This window comes from Capra hircus, chromosome 10 (genome assembly GCF_001704415.2).
Source record: "Capra hircus breed San Clemente chromosome 10, ASM170441v1, whole genome shotgun sequence".
Classification (NCBI taxonomy): domain Eukaryota; kingdom Metazoa; phylum Chordata; class Mammalia; order Artiodactyla; family Bovidae; genus Capra; species Capra hircus.
Window position 1 is genome coordinate 55,003,383 of NC_030817.1, and position 23,736 is coordinate 55,027,118.

At 35.2% G+C, this 23,736-nt stretch overlaps 1 protein-coding gene across 1 annotated transcript in view; it reads right to left on the reverse strand.

The window, feature by feature from the left end:
- VPS13C (vacuolar protein sorting 13 homolog C) overlaps positions 1-23,736 on the reverse strand; it is a 181,405-nt gene that overhangs the window by 103,008 nt on the left and 54,661 nt on the right. Inside the window, 11 exon segments of the mRNA XM_018054289.1 lie at positions 3,517-3,656; positions 4,305-4,383; positions 7,081-7,210; positions 8,798-8,915; positions 10,229-10,352; positions 11,515-11,651; positions 12,584-12,698; positions 14,136-14,328; positions 15,494-15,636; positions 21,246-21,340; positions 21,901-22,030. Of these exon segments, the coding sequence (XP_017909778.1) occupies positions 3,517-3,656; positions 4,305-4,383; positions 7,081-7,210; positions 8,798-8,915; positions 10,229-10,352; positions 11,515-11,651; positions 12,584-12,698; positions 14,136-14,328; positions 15,494-15,636; positions 21,246-21,340; positions 21,901-22,030 (1,404 nt within the window).

Here is a 23,736-nt window from a genome sequence, read left to right on the forward strand (position 1 = left end):
CAGAATTCCCAACCCACAAAACCATTAGCAAGATAAAATAATTGTTTCCGACTACTACATGTTGGGAAAACCTATAAGCCAGCCATAGTAACTAGAATAATACAAATCCCAGGAAAAAAACAAAAACTAATATTATCAGCTGTGATATAAACATATATCTAAGAAAAATCAGAGTGTCAACTGAAAAATAGAAACAGTAAAACAGTTCTATAAGATCATTCAATCACAACTGAGATACAAAAATAAATTTCAAATAAATCAGTAATTTAAATGAAAGCATTCAAATCATATAAATAAAATCATGAGTAAATATTTCTGTTATTGTTCAGCTGCTCAGTCATATCCAATTCTTTGTGACCCCATGGACTGCAACACACCAGGCTTCCCCTTCCTATACTATCTCCCAGAGTTTGCTCAAACTCATGTCTATTGAGGCAATGATGCCATCCAACCATCTCCCCCTTCTCCTCCTGCACTAAATCTTTACAGCATCAGGGTCTTTTCCAATGAGTCAGCTCTTCACATCAAGTGGCCAAAATACTGGAGCTCCAGTTTCAGCATCAGTCCTTCAAATGAATATTCCAATGAGTATTCAGAAAATGAGTATTTCTTTTAGGATTGACTGGTTTGTTCTCCTTGCTGTCCAAAGTACTCTCAAGAGTCTTCTCCAGCACCACAGTTCAAAAGCATCAATTCTGTGGCGCCTAGCCTTCCTTATGGTCCAATGCTCACATCCATACATGGCTACTGGAAAAACCATAGCTTTGAATAGATGGACCTTTGTCAGCAAAGTGATATTTCTGCTTGTTTAATACACTGTCAAGGTTTGTCATAGCTTTTCTTCCAAGGAGTAAGCGTCTTTTAATTTCATGGCTGCATTCACTGTCCACACTGATTTTGGAGCCCAGGAACATGGGCTGATTCCACTGTTTCACCATCCATTTGCCATGAAGTGATGGGACCAGATGCCATGATCTTAGCTTTCTGAATGCTGAGTTTTAAGCCAGGTTTTTCACTTTCTTCTTTCACCTTCATCAAGAAGGTCTTTAGTTCGTCTTTACTTTCTGTCATTAGGGTGATGTCATCTGCATATCTGAGGTTATTAATATTTCTCCCAGCAATCTTGATTCCAGCTTGTGCTTCATCCAGCCCAGCCTTTCTCATGATGTACTCTGCTGCTGCTGCTGCTAAGTCACTTCAGTCGTGTCCAACTCTGTGCAACCCGACAGACAGCAGCCCACCAGGCTCCTCCGTCCTGGGATTCTCCAGGCAGGAACACTGGAGTGGGTTGCCATTTGATGTACTCTGCATATAAGTTAAATAAGCAGGGTGACAATATACAGCCTTGGCATACTCCTTTCCCGATTTGGAAACCAGTCCATTGTTCCATGTTCATGTTGCTTCTTGACCTGAATACAGGTTTCTCAGGAGCCAGGTAAGGTGATCTGGTATTCCCAGCTCTTGAAGAATCTTCCAGTTTGTTGTGATCCACACAGTCAAAGGCTTTAGCATAGTCAATGAAGCAGAAATAGATGTTCTTCTGGAATTCCCTTGCTTTTTCTATGATCCAACAACTGTTGGCAATTTGATCTCTGGTTCCTCTGCCTTTTCTATATCTAGCTTGTACATCTGGAAGATCTTGGTTCACATACTATTGAAGCCTAGCTTGAAGGATTTTGAGCATTACCCTGCTAGCATGTGAAATGAGCACAACTGTGCAGTAGTTCGGACATTCTTTGGCATTGCCCTTCTTTGGGACTGAAATGCTAAACACACCCTAAGACTAGAATATAAAGAAAAAAATTCGATAAATTTCATTATATAAATATTTAAAAATTTGGAATGGCAAACAAAAAAAAAGGTCAAACTGAGAAAAATATTTCAAATGGCACTACTATTTTTTCTTAGATGATTTTGATTGCTTATCACTTTAGTTCATTAATTCAGTACTTTAAAAAATATTTATTGAGCTCCATCTTCCATGTATAAGAGAGTGCCAGCCACTTAGAACATCAAAATAACCAGGACAGACAAGGTCCTTGTCTTCATGAAGCTTACATTCTAGGGACGTTAGGGGAAAGCAAAGGTTACTCTCCTGTGTTGGGCGGTCAGGCCTTTCTAGTAAGTCAGCACTTCTGAAGGAAGTAAAGAATCAAGCCATACAGGAAAAGAGTTTTCCAGGCAAAAGAAACAGCAAGCACAAAGAATATGTGCTGGTGCATATAAGAAACCAAAAAAGCAAGCATAAGCTCCACATGGCAAGAAATTTGCTCACTGCTGTGGCTCTGTTATTTAAAATGATGCCTGGTATTTGCTGACATTGATAAATATTTACTGAAGGAATGAATGAAATGTGGCTGGAGCAGAATGAGCAAGGCAAAAGAGAACTGCAGATGAAGCTAAAGAAGTCACACGGTGTGACCTGTAGATCATGTAAAACACTGTAGTCATGGGAAGATTTTAGCCCTTTACTGTGAGTGAGATTGAAAGCCTCTATCAGATTATGAGCAAAGCAATGGCATGATCTGACTTTCCCTAACAAAGGATCACTTGGGTACTGTGCAGAGAATAGACAGAGTGCACGATAGAAGCAGAGAGACAGGTAAGAGCCTTCTGCAATAGTCCAAGCAAGAGATGATGATGACTTGGACCCTGCAGAAGCAATGGAACAGAAGGGAAATCATTTGAGAATCTTATGAAGGTAAAGTCAAGGGGCTTTCTAATGTGTTAGATGGAAATATGAGAGACAGGTAATTCAAAGAAGGCTGAACTTGGAGAACACATCTTTCTTTAAACAAATCCCAATAATACTCGGGTATAAAACAGTCACTAAGAAACACCTCCTTTTTATACCTTTCTGTTTTATTTCAAAGCAATAGATTTTCATTTAAAATTCTTTAGTACATAAAAAGCAAAGAGGCAAAAACGAAAAACTATAATCTCACCGTACAGAGAGGAACACTATTATTTATTTTAAAAAGGTGTGTATGCACGCGTTTAATTTCTAAATGGAATTATACCCTTGGAACTGCAACCTCTTTTTTTCCCCAAATAAAAATATGCTGTGAACATTGCTCCATGTCAATGTTTCCTTTTATTATTACATGACTTAATGACTGTAAAGACAATGCTGCAAATTTAGGTTGCCTGCATTCTTCTAAATTATAAGCATGAAAACAAACTATGTTATTTAGATTAAAAGTTGAAAAAACTGAGGGAAATATGTCACAGAAATTTTCTACAGAAAAGAAAATCCTAATTGAGAGTCTCAAGCTTTTCCAGAATACATCAGATATACTGTAGATCACACATATCAGTTTTTACAAAATAACATTTTATTTTCTTAGAACTATGTGTGCGTGTGTGTGTGTGTGTATACACACATGCATGTATGTGTGGGAGCAGGGAAGATAGAATACCACATTTTAAATATATTTAATGTTTGGGTCTAGCATGAGACTGTTTATAAGGACAGCAGTAACAAGAATATATTTATGGACAAACAAATATACATACCTCTTTAACTTCAAACTTTAGTAGAAGATTAATGAGCTCCTCATTTGGGGCTTCAGGAACTTTTTTCACATCTGACACTTTCGTACTTTTACTAGGCTGTATGTCTCCATCCTCAGCATCAAAATACTCATCATCAGATTCTAAAGGAAGAAAACTGACTTGAGAGAATGTCCATCGAAAACTGTGTAAAACACTCTAATTGAAATAGCTCAAAAGTCAACTTCATTTATTAGACAAAACCTTCATATTCAGAATCATAATACAGCTTCTAAGTTCCAAAAAGTAACTCAACCTGGCATGGGATAATCATATATAAAATCAAATTGTCTTTCTATTTCCTTCTTCAACATTTCTGATTGCTTTTCACTTCAGCTTATTCATTCACTTTTCAATAAAATATTTATTGGGTATCATCTATCACATATCAGTCTGTACTAGCCACTAAGGATACTAGAGTGGTCAGGACTGACATTATCCTTGCCTTCATCAAGTTCACAAAAGATCAGTTAGACCAGAGATAAAGAAAAGACTCAAGTAGAGATCAGGGCCAAAAAAAAAAGGAACTTATTTAGAATCTTAAACACTATCAATCACAAAAACACTTCCATACAAAGAAACTCAGGAATAATAAAAAATAAATGATTTAAAGTCTCACTGTTGGTTAGTAGCACAACTAGAAATAAAACCAGTCAAATACTACAACACTTTCACAATTCTTTTGTCAAAACTGTATTTCAATATACTAATTTATAGATTTTGTTTAATAAAGAACATTTTACTCTCCTTACCTGATTCAACGCCATCCAGCAACAAGGGCGTACCAAGTAGGCCTTTTGTTCTAGTTGATATAATAGGAATTGAGGATACCTAGCAAATAGTACAAAAAGTTTTTTAAACATACTAATTTGCAAATATACATAAATGAGATAAATACTTAAAAAGTAATAGAAGTGAGTGAGAGCTAGAAAGACACTTATACAGCACACAAATCTTCCAACAAAGCACACTTTACAATCAACTAACTAATGGTTGGCTGGAGTTTACTTATTATTAAGACTACCACTTGCAATTAAAAGAGCAGAATCATGTATAACTAGTAGGTAGGTTTGCCTATTATTGCATCATTCAGTTGCTGTCTCTTACAATATTAACCCTACATCTTTTTCAAGGTTTCTGGAAAACAGATCAATATTAGTTGGCCATCTCAAATTTCACTTCAAAATACATGGAAGCCCAACATATATTTTATATTATAAAGATCAATTCCAAGTAAAGTGATCTAGGACTTTTAAGTCTAACACATATGAAAACTTTATAATGATAATTATGTTTGGCAATATTTTAAAGAAGATTTCTATGTCGCCAGTTCAGTTCAGTCTCTCAGTCGTTCCTGACTCTTTGCAGCCCTGTGGACTGCAGCACCAGGCTTCCCTGTCCATCACCAACTCCCAGAGCTTACTCAAACTCTTGTCCATCGAGCCAGTGATGCCATCCAACCATCTCATCCTCTGTCGTCCCCTTCTCCTCCTGCCTTCAATCTTTCCCAGAATCAGGGTCTATTCAAATGAGTCAGTTCTTCTCATCAGGTGGCCAAATTACTGGAGTTTCAGCTTCAGCATCAGTCCTTCCAATGAATATTTAGGACTCATTTCCTTTAGGATGGACTGGTTGGATCGCCTTGCTGTCCAAGGGACTCTCAAGAGTCTTCTCCAACACCACAGTTCAAAAGCATCAGCTCTTCAGTGCTTAGCTTTCTTTATAGTCCAACTCTCACATCCATACATGACTACTGTAAAAACCATAGCTTTGACTAGGTGGACCTTTGTTGGCAAAGTAATGTCTCTGCTTTTTAATATGCTGTCTAAGCTGGTCATAACTTTGCTTCCAAGGAGTAAGCTTCTTTCAATTTTATGGCTGCAATCAATCATCTGAAGTGATTTTGGAGCACAAAAAGATAAAGTCTGTCACTGTTTCCTCATCTATTTGCCATGAAGTGATGGGACCAGATGCCATGACCTTAGTTTCCTGAATGTTGAGTTTTAAGCCCACTTTTTCACTCTCCTCTTTCACTTTCATCAAGAGGCTCTTTAGTTTTTCTTCACTTTCTGCCGTGAAGGTGGTGTCATCTGCATATCTGAGGTTACTGATGTTTCTCCCGGCAATCTTGATTCCAGCTTCTGCTTCATCCAGTCTAGCATTTCTCATGATGTGCTCTGCATATAAGTTAAACAAGCAGGGTGACAATATACAGCCTTGACGTACTCCTTTTCCAATTTGGAAACAGTCAGTTGTTCCATGTCCAGTTCTAACTGTTGCTTCCTGACCTGCATACAGATTTCTCAGGAGGCAGGTTAGGTGGTCTGGTATTCTCATTTCTTTCAGAATTTTCCATAGTTTGTTGTGATCCACACAGTCAAAGGCTGGCATAGTCAATAAAGCAGAAATAGATGTTTTTCTGGAATTCTCTTGCTTTTTTGATGACCCAACAGATGCTGGCAATTTGATCTCTGGCTCCTCTGCCTTTTCTAAATCTAACTTGAACATCTGGAAGTTCACGGTTCACGTACTGTTGAAGCCTGGCTTGGAGAATTTTGAGCATTACTTTGCTAGCGTGTGAGATGACTGCAATTGTGCAGCAGTCTAAGCATTCTTTGGCATTACCTTTCTTTGGGATTGAAATGAAAACTGACCTTTTCCAGTCCTGTGGTCAGTGCTGAGTTTTCCAAATTTGCTGGCATATTGAGTGCAGCACTTTCACAGCATCAGCTTTTACGATTTAAAATAGCTCAACAGGAATTTCATCACCTCCACTAGCTTTGTTCCTAGTGATGCTTCCTAAGGCCCACTTGACTTCGCATTCCAAGATGTCTGGCTCTAGGTGAATGATCACACCATTGTGGTTATCTGGGTCATGAAGATCTTTTTAATATTGTTCTTCTGTGTATTGTTGCCACTTCTTAAGATCTGCTTCTCTTAGGTCAATACCATTTCTGTGCTTTATTGCACCCATTTTTGCATGAAATTTCCCCTTGATATCTCTCATTCTCCTGAAGCGATCTCTAGTCTTTCCCATTCTATTGTTTTCCTCTATTTCTTTGCACTGATCACTGAGGAAGGCTTTCTTATCTCTCCTTGCTATTCTTTGGAATGCTGCATTCAAATGGGTATATCTTTCCTTTTCTCCTTTGCCTTTCATGTCTTTTCTTTTCTCAGCAATTTGTAAGGCCTCCCCAGACAACCATGTCTGGTTTCTATGTCTACTTTTTCTTAAAACACATTTCCTAAAAGTGAAAAACATTTTTCCTTTCATTTATATATTTTTGTTTCGTTATTCCCCACAAAAGACTTTATACCATCACTCCAAAACAGGAGCAACCATAGGTTAGTCTTTATTTATTTACTCAGTGTACAGAATCAATTACAATTAACCTTAAAAAAAAATATCACGTAAATGAAACTGGCCGTAAACGATACTGAAAAACAAAACAGCTCAAAAAAAGATGAAAAAAACTCACCATACATAAAGATGTAAAGATATTTAGAATTTTTATTATTTCCATTTACCTGTTTCTCTGGAGACTGGGCAGATGATTTCTGTGGCAAGGGTATACTGTTAATCAAACGTAGCACATCTTTCATCTTCTGGTCAGAAATTCTCACATGCATCAGAGGAAGCCCTCCAGATACTTTAAATCTAAAAACATAATTAATTAAACTCCAAGGTTTCAAGGTCCAGCTTCTCTATACTATGGAAGAGGGAAGGGAGTGGAGAGGAGATTACCTTGTGGGGTCAAAGTTACCTTGGATATATTTTAATCTAATTACATTAATGTCTCAACACTGTCAGGGAATAGGAAGTTCTATGTAAGCCAAGTTGTGTATCCTTCTTAAGCAGCCAAACTATCTTAAGGAAAACTTATTTTTTAGGAAGATACTGTGAACACAAAGTGTCTATGTTTTAAAACCTGAAACGCTGTATATAACTTACTTGCTGGTGTTAAAGATCTGTCACTGTAAACATCAAAGAGTACCCACCCCATCTTTCTTGACCTCCTCACCTCCCTTTACCTGATTTTATAGCATTCGTCAGCACCTGACTTAGTATTAAGCTTCCTCCAGAAGGAAAACTCCAGGCCCAAGAGGTTTCACTGGCAAATTCTACCAAACGTTTAAGGAGGGAAAAAACACCAGTTCTATATAACTTCCCTCCCTGAGGCCTGATACACTGATGCCAAAACAAGAAACTAAGGCACAGGTGAACAGCCCTCATAAACAGAGATGTATGGTTTTAAAACTTCATGACAAAATTTTAGCAAGCAATTTCAACATTTTAAAAGAATAATACATTACTACTAAAACAGGTTTATCTAGTAATGCACGGCTGGTTTAACATCCAACTGATGAAGAGTACCAATGAACTACTGGATACACCCAACACAAATAAACCTCAAATCAATTATAATCAAAGAAGTCAAACAAAAAAAGAACTGAAATTGTATGATTTTATTTATATAAAACCTCTAGAAAACTCCAACAAACTGGGAGTGTCCGAAAGCAGATCAATGTTTCCTGGAGACCGAGGGGAGAGAAGTTGGCAAGAAAGGATGTGAGGGAGAAAATACAAAGCAGCAAAAAGACTTCTGAGGATGATGGATGTGTTCATGATCTTGACTGTGGAGATGGTTCCACAGAAAAACACTTACATCAAAATTTATCAAAACTTATCAAAATATATGTTTCAAACAGATGCAGCTTATTGAATATCAGTAAGACTTCAATAAGACTGTTCTTAAAAAGGCAACAAAGAAATATAATTATTTACTTAAATTCAAAATTCAGTTTCTACTTTCCATTCCCTTAGATTATTCTCAAGATTTCAATGGCTTCATAATCAAAACAGCTTGTGATTTTTAAAGATTTTTTTTTAATATAGAACCTTGAATTTGATCCATCCAAAAACACATAGTATACATACTGTTGATTTACTTTGCTGCACAGTAAAAACTAACACAACACTGTAAAGCAACCATATGCCAATAAAATTAATAAAAAAAAAAAACAGGGATAACCAACTTTTACAGGATGGAAAGCCCAAATGCTTCTGAAGAGAGGTGATATATAATTCAAATAAACATTTTCTTAAAAATATATTTTTGCTATAAGATAATCATTGTTTTTTGTGCCCTTTAGAAACCTAGCTATGGTTTCTTAAAATTCAGTAACTGATGCAGAATTATTTCACCTTGTTGATTTTATAATATAAAGAAAACTCATACATTACCTTGCCATTCTAATATCTTTTTCCACCATTGCTTTGGCCAACTCAACATGAATATCCATGGGTTGCAATATATGCATAGTAGATGGATGCTGAAATCGACACTCCTTCCAGTTTTCATCTTAAAAAAATGTTTACTTAAATGACTATTTTTATTTACATTATCAGATGTTCTATGGAAAACTGATCAGAAATAATTTACAAACATATTCAATGATACTGGCTTTTACTTCTTTCAACATACAAGCTAAATGACCTATTTTTTTAATTGACAAAAGTCAAAGACCACAATATAAAAATAATTCTAAATATTTATTTGAAGAATGTTTTTTTATAACATCTTACATTTTAAAGCCAACAGAGAAAAAAAATCTAGGAATTTACTGCCTTTGATTCCAGAATTAGAGATCAAGGCTGGGGAGCTGCAGGAAAAGAAAAAGAAGAAAACAGGGGGGAAAAAAAGAAAAAACAGATTTCTGGCAATTATTCTAAAGGAAAAATGAGTTTTATCAAGCAAGATTTTATGACAAGAAAAGTACAATAGTCACTTCTCTTCCAAATAAGAAGGTTCTAAAGACAAACTTCCAATGATTAATAGAACCTTACATCTTAACTGATGGCAATAAATAAACTTGTTTATTGCTTATAATTCAAACAATTACTATTAAGTATATACAAAAGAAAAGGCAGCTTTAATGGTCTGTACAGGTACTTCTCTTCAAGAAATTAATATTCAGGCTCTATCTATACGACTAAGTACAGCACTATGTATTTATATTTTTAAAAATCTCAGCACTCCCACTATAGTATATACTCTGCACAGAGAAGCCACATCCTTTCCTCCAATGATCTTCCACAGAGTGATATATACTCAAGGATATTTTGCAAATATATATTGCTTCTAGATACTAAAGAAGTACGGAGAACCACTGATCTTCATTTAAGCAGTAGAAAACACCAAAGCTTTTGGAAAATAAGTTCACTACATTTAAAGATTATATCCATACTTCTCAAGTATCAAATGTAATACCACTCAAAATAAAAACTAGACTGATAGTAAAATATTTTAGAAATGAAGGCAGCAAGGGGAACAACACTGAGACACCCCAAACACCCTGGGATAGGGGAACATGAGCTAAATGCAACTTCTATTTTGGCTTTTATGGGAGTTTTATGTCACATTTAAAAAAAAAATAGGCAGTGACTGGACTTAGATACAAACAGTACGAAGTACCCGAAGATGAACAGCCACCATCTCTATTTGGAATTGTGACAAAGATTTTCACTGAGGGTCTCCTATTTGGTTCTCTTAAGTGACCAGCAGCATACATGTTCAAAATGTCATCAGGGATGATATACATGAGAACATACATATCTATTTACCAAAGCTATTCAACATAATTTTAAGATCCTGAAAATTGAGCAACAGTTTACCTGCTCTTGCAAAGAGTAGCTGCACACTTTTTATTTCAACATCAAACTTGTCATATGCCTTATCCATTATTTCTTCCAGAGATGAATTACTAGTCTTCTGCAAACCTTGATTTTTACTGTTAAGCTAAAATGGAGAGAAAGCTTAATTTTTTAACAGAAAAATCTATATATCAACACAAGTTGTTTTCTTAAAGCCTAAATAAAATTAAAATATTGCTCTTAATGAATTCACATTTTGCTTCAGTTTCTGATAGTTATTAGCAAATATTTTATTTGGAATATACCATATGAGCATATATCTCTATTATGTTTGGATAACAGGTACTCAGCATGCTGACATTAATTAGAAGATGAGTTACAACAAGTCTCTCTCAATCTGTCTAAACATGCAACAATTCCTGGCTCTCAGCAGTTGTCACTACTTGTGGATCAAGTTCCCCTACAATTCATCTTAAACGCTCCACCATAAAACAGGAGGTTTTATTCCTCCCTCTCCCCACTACATAAATGAATAATTAGGCCATTAGAATTCAGCTGCAATCTCAACTTCCTTTACCCTCTGCCCAAGGGAATCAAGGATCAATTCAGGACAATAGTTTTTGAAATCTTCACTTTTTCTCAGAAGATTGGAATGCTGGGAGGAGGTTCAACATCCAAGCCCTTGGAGTTCTCGTATTCTAATAGTTGTTGTCAGTGATTTAACAAATATATAATCATATTTGCATAATTCTCTATTCTCAAGATATATAAATGAACAAAGAAAACTATGTAATTAGATTTTAGGAAACTAGGAACGCTTGAAAACTAGAAGCGCATCTTTCTAATTAGGAAAAGACAGCAGTAATCCAGCCTTCAATATCGAATCATCCAACATTTCAGAAAATGTAAGGTATTTTTTTTGAATAGCCATAAAATACATATAACACTTCCCTGGTGGCTCAGAGGTTAAAGCATCTGCCTCCGATGTGGGAGACCCGGGTTCGATCCCTGGATCGGGAAGATCCCCTGGAGAAGGAAATGGTAACCCACCCCAGTATTCTTGCCTAGAGAATCCCATGGACAGAGAAGCCCGGTAGGCTACAGTCCACGGGGTTGCAAAGAGTCAGACATGACTGAGCGACTTCACTTTCACTTTCACACAATCTATGTTAAGCGTGACAAAATGCTTAACAAGAAGTGAGTCTAGGTTTAGTTTAAGTGAACTTTGAGAGAAAAACAGCAAACTGTCAGACAGCTAGCTACTAAGCTGAGCAAACACAGGCAGGCAGGAATGTATACACACCTACCCGAAAGGTACCAAAATCTAAGATGAGAAGATCTGACTTTTCATGGTGGAAATCGGTCTGTGGAACTATTAGATAAGAAGGCTTCAGATTTATCCTTAAATCAAGAACTTTTCGGGTTTCAATAATATGTGTAAGTCCTACAAGAAGAAAAAGAAATGATGAAAAATAGCCAAATTTAAATACATTAATATAATCATATTATTAACGAGAAAAAGAATGTCACTTGAATAGCATGTTGGTGAAGTTCTTTCCACAGATTAGGTCCTCCACTTGGCGTGTAAGTTTAAATCATATATGGTCAATGGGAAACAATCACACTGCGTAACACAATAAACCTAACACACCTAGTATTTCAGTCAGAGATTGAAAAATTCGCTATTTCTTTAGTTAAGTGGGCTTCCGTGATAGCTCAGTTGGTAAAGAATCCGACTGCAATGCAGGAGACCCGGGTTCAATTCCTGGATCAGGAAGAATTGCTGGAGAAGGGATAGGCTACCCACTCCTGGAGAAGGGATAGGCTACCCACTCCAGTGTTCTTGGGCTTCCCTTGTGGCTCAGCTGGTAAGGAATCTGCCTGCAATGCAAGAGACCTGGGTTTAGTCCCTAGGTTGGGAGGATCCCTTGGAGAAGGGAAAGGCTACCCACTGCAGTATTCTGACCTGGAGAATTCCATCGACTGTGCAGTTCACAGGGTCACAAAGAGTGAGATACGACTAAGCAACTTTCACTTTCACTTTAGTTAAGTAATCAGATATAGTAGGTAACTGGAATTTAGAGGCCATGATGCACGAAAGTATGTATCTTGAAAACTCGATTCACACACAGCATGGTGAACAGTCGCTTTAGAACTGAGACAGGAAACTTTTACATTTCAAGTTTACTCTGCAGCACAGGTTCCTAAATTGAACAGCTGACAGAATCATCTATGCCCCATATCATTCTCTTTCTCACCCAGTCTGGCAGGTATATTCAAGAAAAAGCTACCTACACTATTTCAAATGTAGCGTTTACATTAGAAGAGAAAAAATTTTTGAGAGTTGAGATGTTGCTTCTGTATCAAATTCTTTACCTGTAGCAGTTCTCTCTTTAATTTCCTCCAGCTTCATCAATGTAGCTGATGTTATTTGCTCAAGATCCAATCCCCTATTTGACTGAAAGAATTCAACCACTGCATTGATGGTTTTCTGTAAAATCATTGAAAATATAAGCAAGTTATACACAGTATTTTCCATATTATAAATTTTAAAGTTACAGTTTAATTCTAATCAAATCTGGCTCTGAACTGAGATGGCACTTCCAAAGATAAGCTACCCTCCTACATCTCCTTCTGGAAGGAAAGAGAATCTGAAAAAAGGTATATGCCATTTAAGCTTATTGAGAAGGCAACAAAGCTGTGCATATCATTAAGGTGACCTTGAGTATGTTTGGTGGTATCATGTTGATGTACCAATGGGGTATTACTTCTAGTCTTAGCCACCAGAATGTATACTGCAATTGGATTCCTCTGTGGTCCAAAGTCTAGAAAGGAAATAAGAAAACTGTTCTGCCCTTACCTACATCTAAAACTTCAACTTAAAAATCAGACATTTTGCAGAAAGAATGAGTACTGGGGACTGGATATACAACAGTGCAAAGGTACTTAACACTTCTGAACTATACACTTAAAAAATGACTAAGATGGTAAATTATATGTATTTTGCCACAATTTAAATTTTTTAAAAAATCAGAGAAGACAGTAAGTTCTGCCTCTTACCCACACTGTGAATTTATTTCCATAACTATACAGTAAAAATGAGTCAGAGATCTTAAAACACAAAGTGGGCCAACCAACAAGTGATGGAATAATGAACCACAACCTTCCACGTGTTGGCTAGCTCAGATGAATTATGAGAGTCTGAATAAAGATGGAGCTACAGACACAGAACTGGAGCCAGCTTTTTCAATAACACAGAAATGACAATGCTTTTTTCTCATGTGATCAGTATCGAAAATTCTTTTATTTGCTCCTAAAGTTCCTTAAATTGGTTACAAACAATGAGGACAACAGAAGAATAAGCAAAAAGAAACTGGAGTAGAAAGTCAGTATATAATTACTTGTGAGTAGTTAATTGGTATAAAAGGCAAAGACTTCTTTAAGAATATATTACCATTTTTATTTTTTATTTTTTTTATTTTTTAAATTTATCTTATTACCATGTTTAAATGAAAAATTTAACACAAGCATAGGTAGTATACCTTACAGTAGGAAAAAAAAATCTGTAGTATATTAAAAATCAAAATTAACTGCTCGGATTTCCCTGGTGGTCCAGTGGTGAAGACTCCACCTTCCAATGCCGGGACTCTGGTTTGATCCCTGGTCAGGGAACTAAGGTCTTACATGCCATGGAGCAGACAGGCTCACACGTCACAATGAAGATTCCACATGCCGCAACTAAGACCCAATGCAGCCAAATAAATAAATATAAAAAACTAAACACGTACTGCCCTTTAAACAAGAAAAAAGATCACTAAACGGAGCTGCTAGGTAAATAAAGGTTAAATATGAAAATGGACAAACAAGAAACCATATGTCAGAAGCTTAAGATGTGTTTGATTAAGATTCACTTTCTCCTTGTACTCACAGCATCGTAGATGACCTCCACAGGCTGAGACTGAACAACCAGAGTCTGGTCAGCAGTGCTACTCTCTGGATTGGTTTCAAATTCAATTTTAAGCAAGGATGATGCAGTATCGCCAATTGAAGCCACAAGTGATGGTATAATATCTTGTTGTCTCAGACCTGTTATATACCAGTGTTCTAATTTTGCTTCCACTCTACAATCCAATGAGGAAAAAAGAAGTATTACAAATAAGATCCTTTGCAATATTAACAGTCTGAAGTACAAATTTCCCTTAAAAGAAAAAAAACTCCTTTGAGAATCAGGACCACGTCTATCATCCAGAGTTGAAGTCCAAACTCCTTAGCCTGGCATTTAACTACCCACGGAATCTGGGATTCTGTTTTTTTCCTGATTTGGTTTATTTTTTTGTTCTCCTAATCCTCATGAAAAACCCGCTTTGACTAGCTTCACAACACTACAGAAGTGTCATGTGAATACATGCTACACTTCACTCATGGGATTCATCTCCCTGTTTCACATAACCCTAAAACTGTTCTCCCTCATCCCTGCTCCTGCTGGTCCTTCCAATCAGTTAAGCTATGTCCCAGTTCTTTGAGACCAGTTATTCTCTTCCACAGCTGAGTCTGTATAGCGTTATTCCTAAAGTATTTAACAATATAGCTCCCTATTACTTCTGAGCTCTGAAATATCGAGTTGGCCAAAAAGTTCGTTTGGAGTTTTCCATAATGCATGCATGCTAAGTCACTTCAGTCATGTCCAACTGTATGCAGCCCTATGGACAGGAGCCTGCCAGGCTCCTCTGTCCATGGGATTCTCCAGGCAAGAATATTGGAGTGGGTTGCTTTGCCCTCTCCCAGCGGATCCTCCCCTCCCAGGGATCAAACACACATCTCTTATGTCTGCTGCGTTGGCAGGCAGGCTCTTTATCACTTTCCCAGCACCACCTGGGAAGCCCAAAATATCTTAAGGAAAAACCCAAACAAACATTTTGGCCAATCCAATTATTATACAGATTTTAAGTTAACTTTCTGTACTTCTTCTCTTATCAACTATACCATAAACACCCTGAAAACAAAAAGTTACTGTTCTTATGCATAGTCTTCATAGTAACAAATCTATGAACTGAACAGTATACAGGAAACATTTGTGAAGGAAAGAAGCAAGAGAACAAATAATGAGCTTCTCACACAGTTTCATAACGAAACAAACTCAAATAAAATGACCATACTCACACGCTAAGGGAAAAAAACAGAGAGGAATTACTATTAACTAATTTTTATGCTAACTACACTATATTTTTTTGGCCTGAAGTCACACCTAGAAATAAAAAATGGAAATAATATGTTTTTAAAACTTACTTAAGTGCTTGTGCTCCTGGTCGCTGAGATACTTGGGTGCCAAGACCAATTATCTGAATTTTCAGTATTTCTGGAATATTTCTATTTTCTCTTATTGTAATTGACGTGCTTACTAACTTCAGTGCCACTATATAAGCAACATACTAAATGAAAAAAATGAATGAAAATGGTTAAATTTTAAGAAATTACTTTAATAATTTCTTCATATTTAAAATTGTTAAATTATAAAATGATCTAAAAAATAACATGGTTGGTCTTTGCATCACTATGTTCACCATAAAAAAAAAAAAGAACATTAGAAAACCCAATAATACAAAATTGCCTGCTTAAACAGGACATTTACAAAAGATTCAATATTAATTTCTCTTAGTTTTTAAGGTAATAAAAAATGAAATGATAAGATATTTTGTGGCCTAAATATTCAATTCAGCAGGTTTCACTAAAGTAAATTAATTCAGATCAATCATCTAGCTCAAAAACTGAACAAAATTCAAAGAGCATCTGCTTGATGACTTTGGAGAGTTAATAATACATGGAGAAAAATAAATCCTGCTCCCAAAATTGATAGGTCAAGACTAAAGGTAGGACAGATAACCAGAAAAATGATTCTCATCAAACCACACAAGAAGAGAAGAAGGAACACAGAATCTATAAAAGAGTCAAAAAATAACTGACAAAATGTAAATAGTAAATCTTTATCTATCAGTAGTTACTTTAAAAGTAAATGAATTAAGTTTTCCAATCAAAAGACAGAAACCGGCAAAACGGATTAAAAAAAAAAAGGTACAGTGGTATGCTGCCTACAATAGGTGCACTTTAGCTTTATGGCCACACACAGACTGAGAGTGAAGAGATGGAGAAAGACATTTCAAGCAAGCATTAACCAGAAAACAGGATAGCTATACCTACACCATAAAGAAGAATAAACCTAAGTTAAAAATGGCCAGAAAAGACAAAGACGGCCATTATATAATGATAAAGCGTTCACACTATCAAGAGTAAACAATTACAAATATGTCATGTACCCGTTGGAGTACCTAAATATATAAATCACATACTAACAGAACCAAAAGAAATAGACGGCAACATAATATTAACTGGGACTTCAGTACTCCATTCTCAACAAGGGAGAGATCATCCAGATGGAAACAATGGAAATAAACAACACTACAAGCCAAATGGACTTATCAGACGTACATAGAATGTTCCACCGGATAGCAACAGAATATTCTTCTGGAATACACGCAATATTTTCTAGGATAGATCATACATTCAACCACACACATACAAAAAAAAAAAAACCCTCAAAATATTCAAGAAAGTACACGTTATATCAAGCATCTTTCAACCACAATGAAATTAAACTAAAAATCAATAATAAGAACACTACAAAATTCACAAATACATGGAAGTTAAACAACACACTCCTGGATATACTCCTGGATCAAGAAAGAAATCAAAATGGAAAATAAAAACTATTATGAGACAACAAAAATGGGAATACAACATACCAAACTTACTGGATGCAGCAAAAGCAGTTTTAAGAGGAAAGTTTATAGTGATGCATGCCTACATCAAGAAAAAAGAAAGATCTCAAGTAAACAACCTAGCTTCACACCTTAAAGAATTATGAAAGAACAAACTAGGCCTGAAGTTAGAAGAATAAAGGAAATCATAAAGATTACAGCAGAAATAAATGAAATAGAGGATACAATAGAAAAATAAAAACACAATGGAGATTAACAAAACTAAGAATTGGTTCTTTGAAAAGAAAAGTAGAACTGACAAACTTTAGATAGACGAACAACAAAAAAAGACAACACATAAATAAAATGATAAATTAAAGAAGAGACATAACAACTGACACCATAAAAATACCAAAGATCATAAGTGATTACTATGAACAGCTATCCACCAACAAATTGGAAAATATAGAAGAAACTGATAAATACTGAGAAACATATAATCTACCAAGAATGAATCAACAAGAAACAGAAAAATCTGAATAAATGAAGGAGACTGAATGAATAATCAAAGAAAGAAAGGCAGTGAAGTCGCTCAGTCATGTCTGACTCTTTGCAACCCCATGGACTGTAGCCTACCAGGCTCCTCTGTCCATGAAATTTTCCAGGCCAGAGTATGTATGGGAGTGGATAAAAAGATCATACACCATAATCAACTAGGATTCCTCTCAAGGATGTGAGGTTGGTTCAACAAATAAAAATAACCTATGTAACACATCACATGAATAAAAGGATAAAAATCACATAACTATTTCAATAGATTTAAAAAAAAAAAAAACCATTTGACACAAGTCTACACCCATTCAAAATAACAACTCTCAAGAAATTTGGTATAAAAAGAATGAACCTCAGCATGACAAGCCCACAGCTAATATCATACTCAATGTTGAAAGGTAAAAAGTTCTGGCTCTAAGATTATGAACAAAACAAGGGTGCCCACTCTCACCACTACTATTAAACATATTATCTGATATGATAGCAAGAGCAATCAGGCAAGAAAAAGAAACAAAATGTATCTAAATTAGAAAGGAAGAAGGAAAACTTCCTGTCTTTGCACATGGTATCCTCTTACATAGAGAAAACAATTGATTCCATCAAAAAAAAGAACAATGAAAAAATTCAGTAAAGTTGCAGGATACAAAATTAACAAATGAAAATCAGTTGTGTTTCTATACACTAATGAGTTATTTTAGAAAAAAAAAATTTAAGTGATCCCATTTACAACAGCAAAAAAAAAAACCAAACAATAAAATACACTTAGGAATAAACTTAACCAAAGAGGTGAAAGATCTCTACACTGAAAACTAAAAGATAGTCATGAACGAAACTAAAGAAAACATAAACAGAAAAGCTATGTCTTATTTATGGACTCTTAAAATGTACATACTACCCAAAGTAATCTATAGATTCAATGCAATCCCTACAAGACTGCAATGGCATTTTGCATGGAACTACAAAAGACCCTAAATAGCAAAAGCAATCTTGAGGGGAAAATAAACTAACGGCATGACACGTCGTAATTTCAAACTATATTATGAAGCTACAGAAATCAAAACAGTATGGCGCTAGCATTAGAATAGGCACACAGACCAACAGAACTTAACCAAGAGCACAGACATAAATTCATACAAATACGGTCCATTAATATTTGACAAAATAATCAAGAATATTCAATAGGGCAAAGATTTTCTTTATTAAATGGTGCTAAAAAAAAAACCTGGATATTCAAAAATGAAATTGGTCCCCTATCTTACACCACTCAGAAAAAAATAACTAGAAATGGATTAATGACTTAAGACCTGAAACTATAACTCCCAGAAGAAAACATAAGAGAAAAAGCTCCTTGGCAGCAATCTTGACAATGATTCAATGGATATGAGAAAAAGGAAGAGAAGCAAAAATATGCAAGCAAGACAACTAAAAAGCTTCTGCACAGAAAAAAAAAGAAATTCACAAAATGAAAATGCAATCAACAGAATGGGAGAAAATATTTGCATACTACATACCTGATAAGGGGTTAATAAGAAAAATACAAAAGGAACTCATATAACTCAATAGCAAAAGAACAAATAATCCAATTAAAGGTACAAACTATTATACATAAAATAATAAGCAACGGGATACATTATATGTCACAGGGAAATATAGTCATTATTTCTAAGAACTTTAAATGGAGGCTAATCTATAAAAATATTAAATCACTATGATGTACACCTGAAACTAACATAATAGTGTAAATCAACTACACTTCAATTTAAAAAGATTAAGCAATAGCTTTATATGGAGGAAAATACAGTCAATGTACTTTAGGAGAAGAAAACACAATGAGGTATCCCTTCATAGCTCTTAGAATGGCTATCATTCTATGCCAATTTACATTCCCACCCTTGTACACTGTGGGTGAGAAGGTAAACTGGTACTGTTGTTTAGTCACTAAGTCGTGTCCAACTCTTTCGTGACCTCACAAAAGGTAGCCCACTGGCCTCCTCTGTCCATGGGATTTCTCAGACAAGAACACTAGAGGCGGGCTGCCATTTCCTTCCCGAGGGGATCTTCCCAACCCAAGAATCAAATCTGAGACTCCTGCACTGGTAGGAGGATTCCTTACCACTGAGCCACCTGGGAACCCCACAAATCGGTATCATCAGTATAAAAACCAATGAGGAGGTTTCTCAAAAATTAAATAGAGAAGTACTACGTCCAGCAATTCCACACCTGGATATTTACCTGAAGGAAATAAAATCAATATCCCAAAGAGATATGTGCACCCCCACGTTCACTGCAGCATTGTTCACAACAGCCAAGACACTGCAACAGCCTGAGTTTCCAAGGACAGATGAAAAGATAAAGAAAATGTGGTGTGCATATACATGATGGTATTATTTAGCCATAAAAAGGAAGGAAGTCCTGCAACTACATGTATGTAGCTTGAGGACATTATGCTAAGTGAAGGAAGTCATTTACATGTAGAACCTAAAAAGATAAGACTCACAGAAACAGGGAATAGACTGGTGGTTACTAGGAACAGGGAGCAGGGTTTTGGGGAAATACATGGAAGCAGTCAAAGCTACAAACTTCCAGTTATAACATGAATAATTTCTAGGGATGTCATGTAATTTAATGTAACAAATACATAAAAGGCTTCTACAAATCATCAAGAAAAAGACAACCCAATAAGAAACAAGAGACTCAAAAGCCACTTCACAAAAGAAGATTTACAAAAAGTGAAAAACCTCTTCAGTTATCCAAAAAATACAAATTAAAACCACAATGAAATACTACATACTCACCATTTAGAATGGATAAATTTAAAGGACTGATAATGATAAGAGTTGGTAAAGACATGGAATAATGAGAATCCTCATATACTATTGATAGAAATGTTTGCCACATTGGAAAAGTATTTAGCAGAATCTATTAAAGTTAGATATACTCATATCCTATGATACAGCAATTCCATTACAAAGGATTGAATGAGCAGAAAACCTCATATACCCACTAAAAGACATTTACAAGCAGTTAATAGCATAACAACCAAAAAACTACGAACAACCCAAATGCCAATCGACAAAAGTATGAATAAAGTGGTATTTCCAAATGAAAATGCCTATACAGCAATGAAAATGAACAAAATACAACTAGTCAAAGAACAGAGATAGATCTCAAAATAATGCCCTATCTATTGCAAGGTCCATAAATTAACCTGGATGGTAATTACATAGTTGTGCTTTACACAAATCCAATGAGCCACACATTTTGATTTTGCTCACTCTTTCATACAGGAGTTCTATTTCACTCACACAAGAAGGATAAAATTTTAAAAGACTTAATTACCTCTGCAATAAGTACTTTTTATCAGTTATTCTCACACTCATTAAAGCAAGTATATCGAAAGTTGGAGACAGTTTTAAATGGTAAGGTCTGACTGAAACATTTAACAAACACTAAAGCAAAACTTTCACACTGTGGTGCTAGAATAGCATCACCAACTCAATGGACATGAATTTGAGCAAATTCTGGGACGTCGAGGAGGACAGAGGAGCCTGGTGTGCTGCAGCCCATGAGGTGGCAAAGAGTTGGACATGACTTAGCGACTGAACAACAACAAAGCAGAAACAAACTGCAACATATTTTTACTAGCTACTCTAAAAATCAATAACTTGTTTAATCCAATTCAAGATAATACAGAAAAATGAAACCACCTGAATAATTACCACCTAAATAATTACCTGCTTGGGCAAAGTTAGGTTGTGGGTGCTCTCACTATAACCAATAGCCGTAAAGAGCTTATCTTTTTCCTCTGGTGTCATAAGGTCATCAATAGCTATAAAAAGACAATATTTTAAGAAATCAGTTGCTTCAGTCTTACACAGACTGTGAATAAATCAAAACAACTTAACAGGTGGCCTAAATTTATAGACACAAACACTGAAGCAAAAGCAGCAAAGTAATTTCCTCTAATATATATGATGACTTGTTAAACATGTATTTTGCTTATTTAGGTCAAGAAAATGAAGACATAACATTAAGGCAATTCATGTGTCACACAGCAATTTCACAATTTCCTAAGTATTTTGAAAATTAAGTGAAACATCTAATTAAATATTCATGTAAAAAGTAACAATAAAGAATGCTACATGTGAGATTTCTGAATTTCAGCTTTCAAATTTTTACACAAATGACTTTCCTCAAAAATTTAAAGCTTCCTTTTAAATAAACATGGAAATGTTTCATCCTGATATATCTGCTTATATGTATGTTTACTATACTGAGCTACTTTTACTTCAAGATTATTACAGAGTAAAATTCAACTAACTAGCTAAAGCAAAATTTATATATTTTTTCCTTACCAGTGTGCAATAAGTCATATGACTTAGAACTTACTTTCAGGAATCAAAGATTCTTCATCTTTTTTCTTAGATTCCTTCTTACTCCAAAACCCACTAAACCAGCCTCCACGTTTCTCGGCTGTGTCAGTAGACTTTTTCTTCAATTTTTGCCCTGATCGAATCACCTAAAAATTAAAAATCAAAAAATTTAATTAAAGAATAAATGCCCTCTTCACTTTCAGGTCCAGGCAGGTAAGAACAGTGGTAAGCAGTCAATATAGCTAGTTCCTTCTGAACTGATTCTCAGCATTATCTGGTTAACACAATTCACTATTAATTACTTTCCACACATACTGACAGCTTTCTGATGAAGCTGCATTTTTTGACTGATTCAGATAAGGTTTCAAGTAAAATTCTTCTGAGAATGTGTTTTCTAAATTTTTAAGGTAAGAAGTCAAGAGGACAGCAGGTTATTAAAATTAAAAGTTCCCTGAAAGGAAGATACGTGATCTCAAAAATCAAATTTAACAATCCCATTTCATAATCCATACACACTGTTGACTTGCTAACTATGAACATAGTTTGGGGACAGAATATAAATAAAATTAGAAAGTGCTCAAATATCATTTTATCCTCTTTCTCAACAAATCTTGGCTTATCTGCTGCTCCTTGTCTTCACCCCTTGTTAGTAAAATACAGATGAATAACTCAAGAGTGGAAAACGAAAGGATAAAAAGAATAAAGGGGTTAAGTAATTTAGACTCTATCTTCTCATTCCCTGAATAAGTAAATAATTTTCCCACTTTAAATTTAAAATATTTTAAATTGGTAGTGAATTGGTAACATACTGCAAGCTTCAGTGTATACCAAAAAGTGAAATAATCCAAAAGAGAAGTTAAAGAAAAGAGCTGAATTATATAGTACAGAGAATAGTTTGATTAACAACTCGATTTAAACTAAGCTTTCTTTGACAAGTAGATATTATATAGGGAAACAGGTTTGTTTCTGTCCACAAAATCACTGATGGTCTCAATTATATCTCAGTTGTAACTATCTTTTGTCAAGCTTAATTCATCTTCAAGAGTCAGAAATGTAATGGGTAAAAAATATATATAGCTGGCTGGTTTGTATTCTATATGAAATAATATTTAATTTCTTTGCTCTCCTAGCATAGATGAGTATGTATTTTTATTTTCCACTGTAAAATGTATCTATATGAGACCACAAAGAACTTTTACAATGTGTATAAACCTAATATGAAGAGGGATGCAGATCCCTTTCACTTTTTCCTAAATACCACCTCTGTTGCCTTCACTTCCCTTCCTTATCTAGCTAAGGGGCCAAGGTAAATAACTTCAGCCAATCCTCAGCCTACATTCTAAACTCTCTGGCCCTGCAGATTTTCTATTATAACGAAAAAGCATCAATTTAGGATGAATCTAACTGTCATCTCTTCATCTACATCCTGCCCTTCTTTAGCTACAACAACTAATTTATCTTCTTCCTTCAATTTTCAAGCAACTGGTGTTATTGAGGATTGGAATTAACTGTTTCTTCTGGAAAACTATTCCTCTAATTCATAGAAACAATCCACAGCAGTAGCAAATACCTTTTAAAATACTCAGACACTCTCTGATCCACCTTGGGGAATTTGTCCTTAAAAAAATTTGCTTCAGAAAATGTAACGACAAGGGTACTCACTGTAGTGTCATTTATAATTAAATGTAACCAGGAGGAAATTGTGAAGCAAATTCCAGTACATCAACAGAATGGAATACTAGTCAGTTATTCAAAATTATGTTGGACAAACAATTCTATGGAATATTATATAAAACAGAACACAGTATTTTTTTAAAAAGAAACAAAAGTGTTAATTACTCAGTCATGTCCG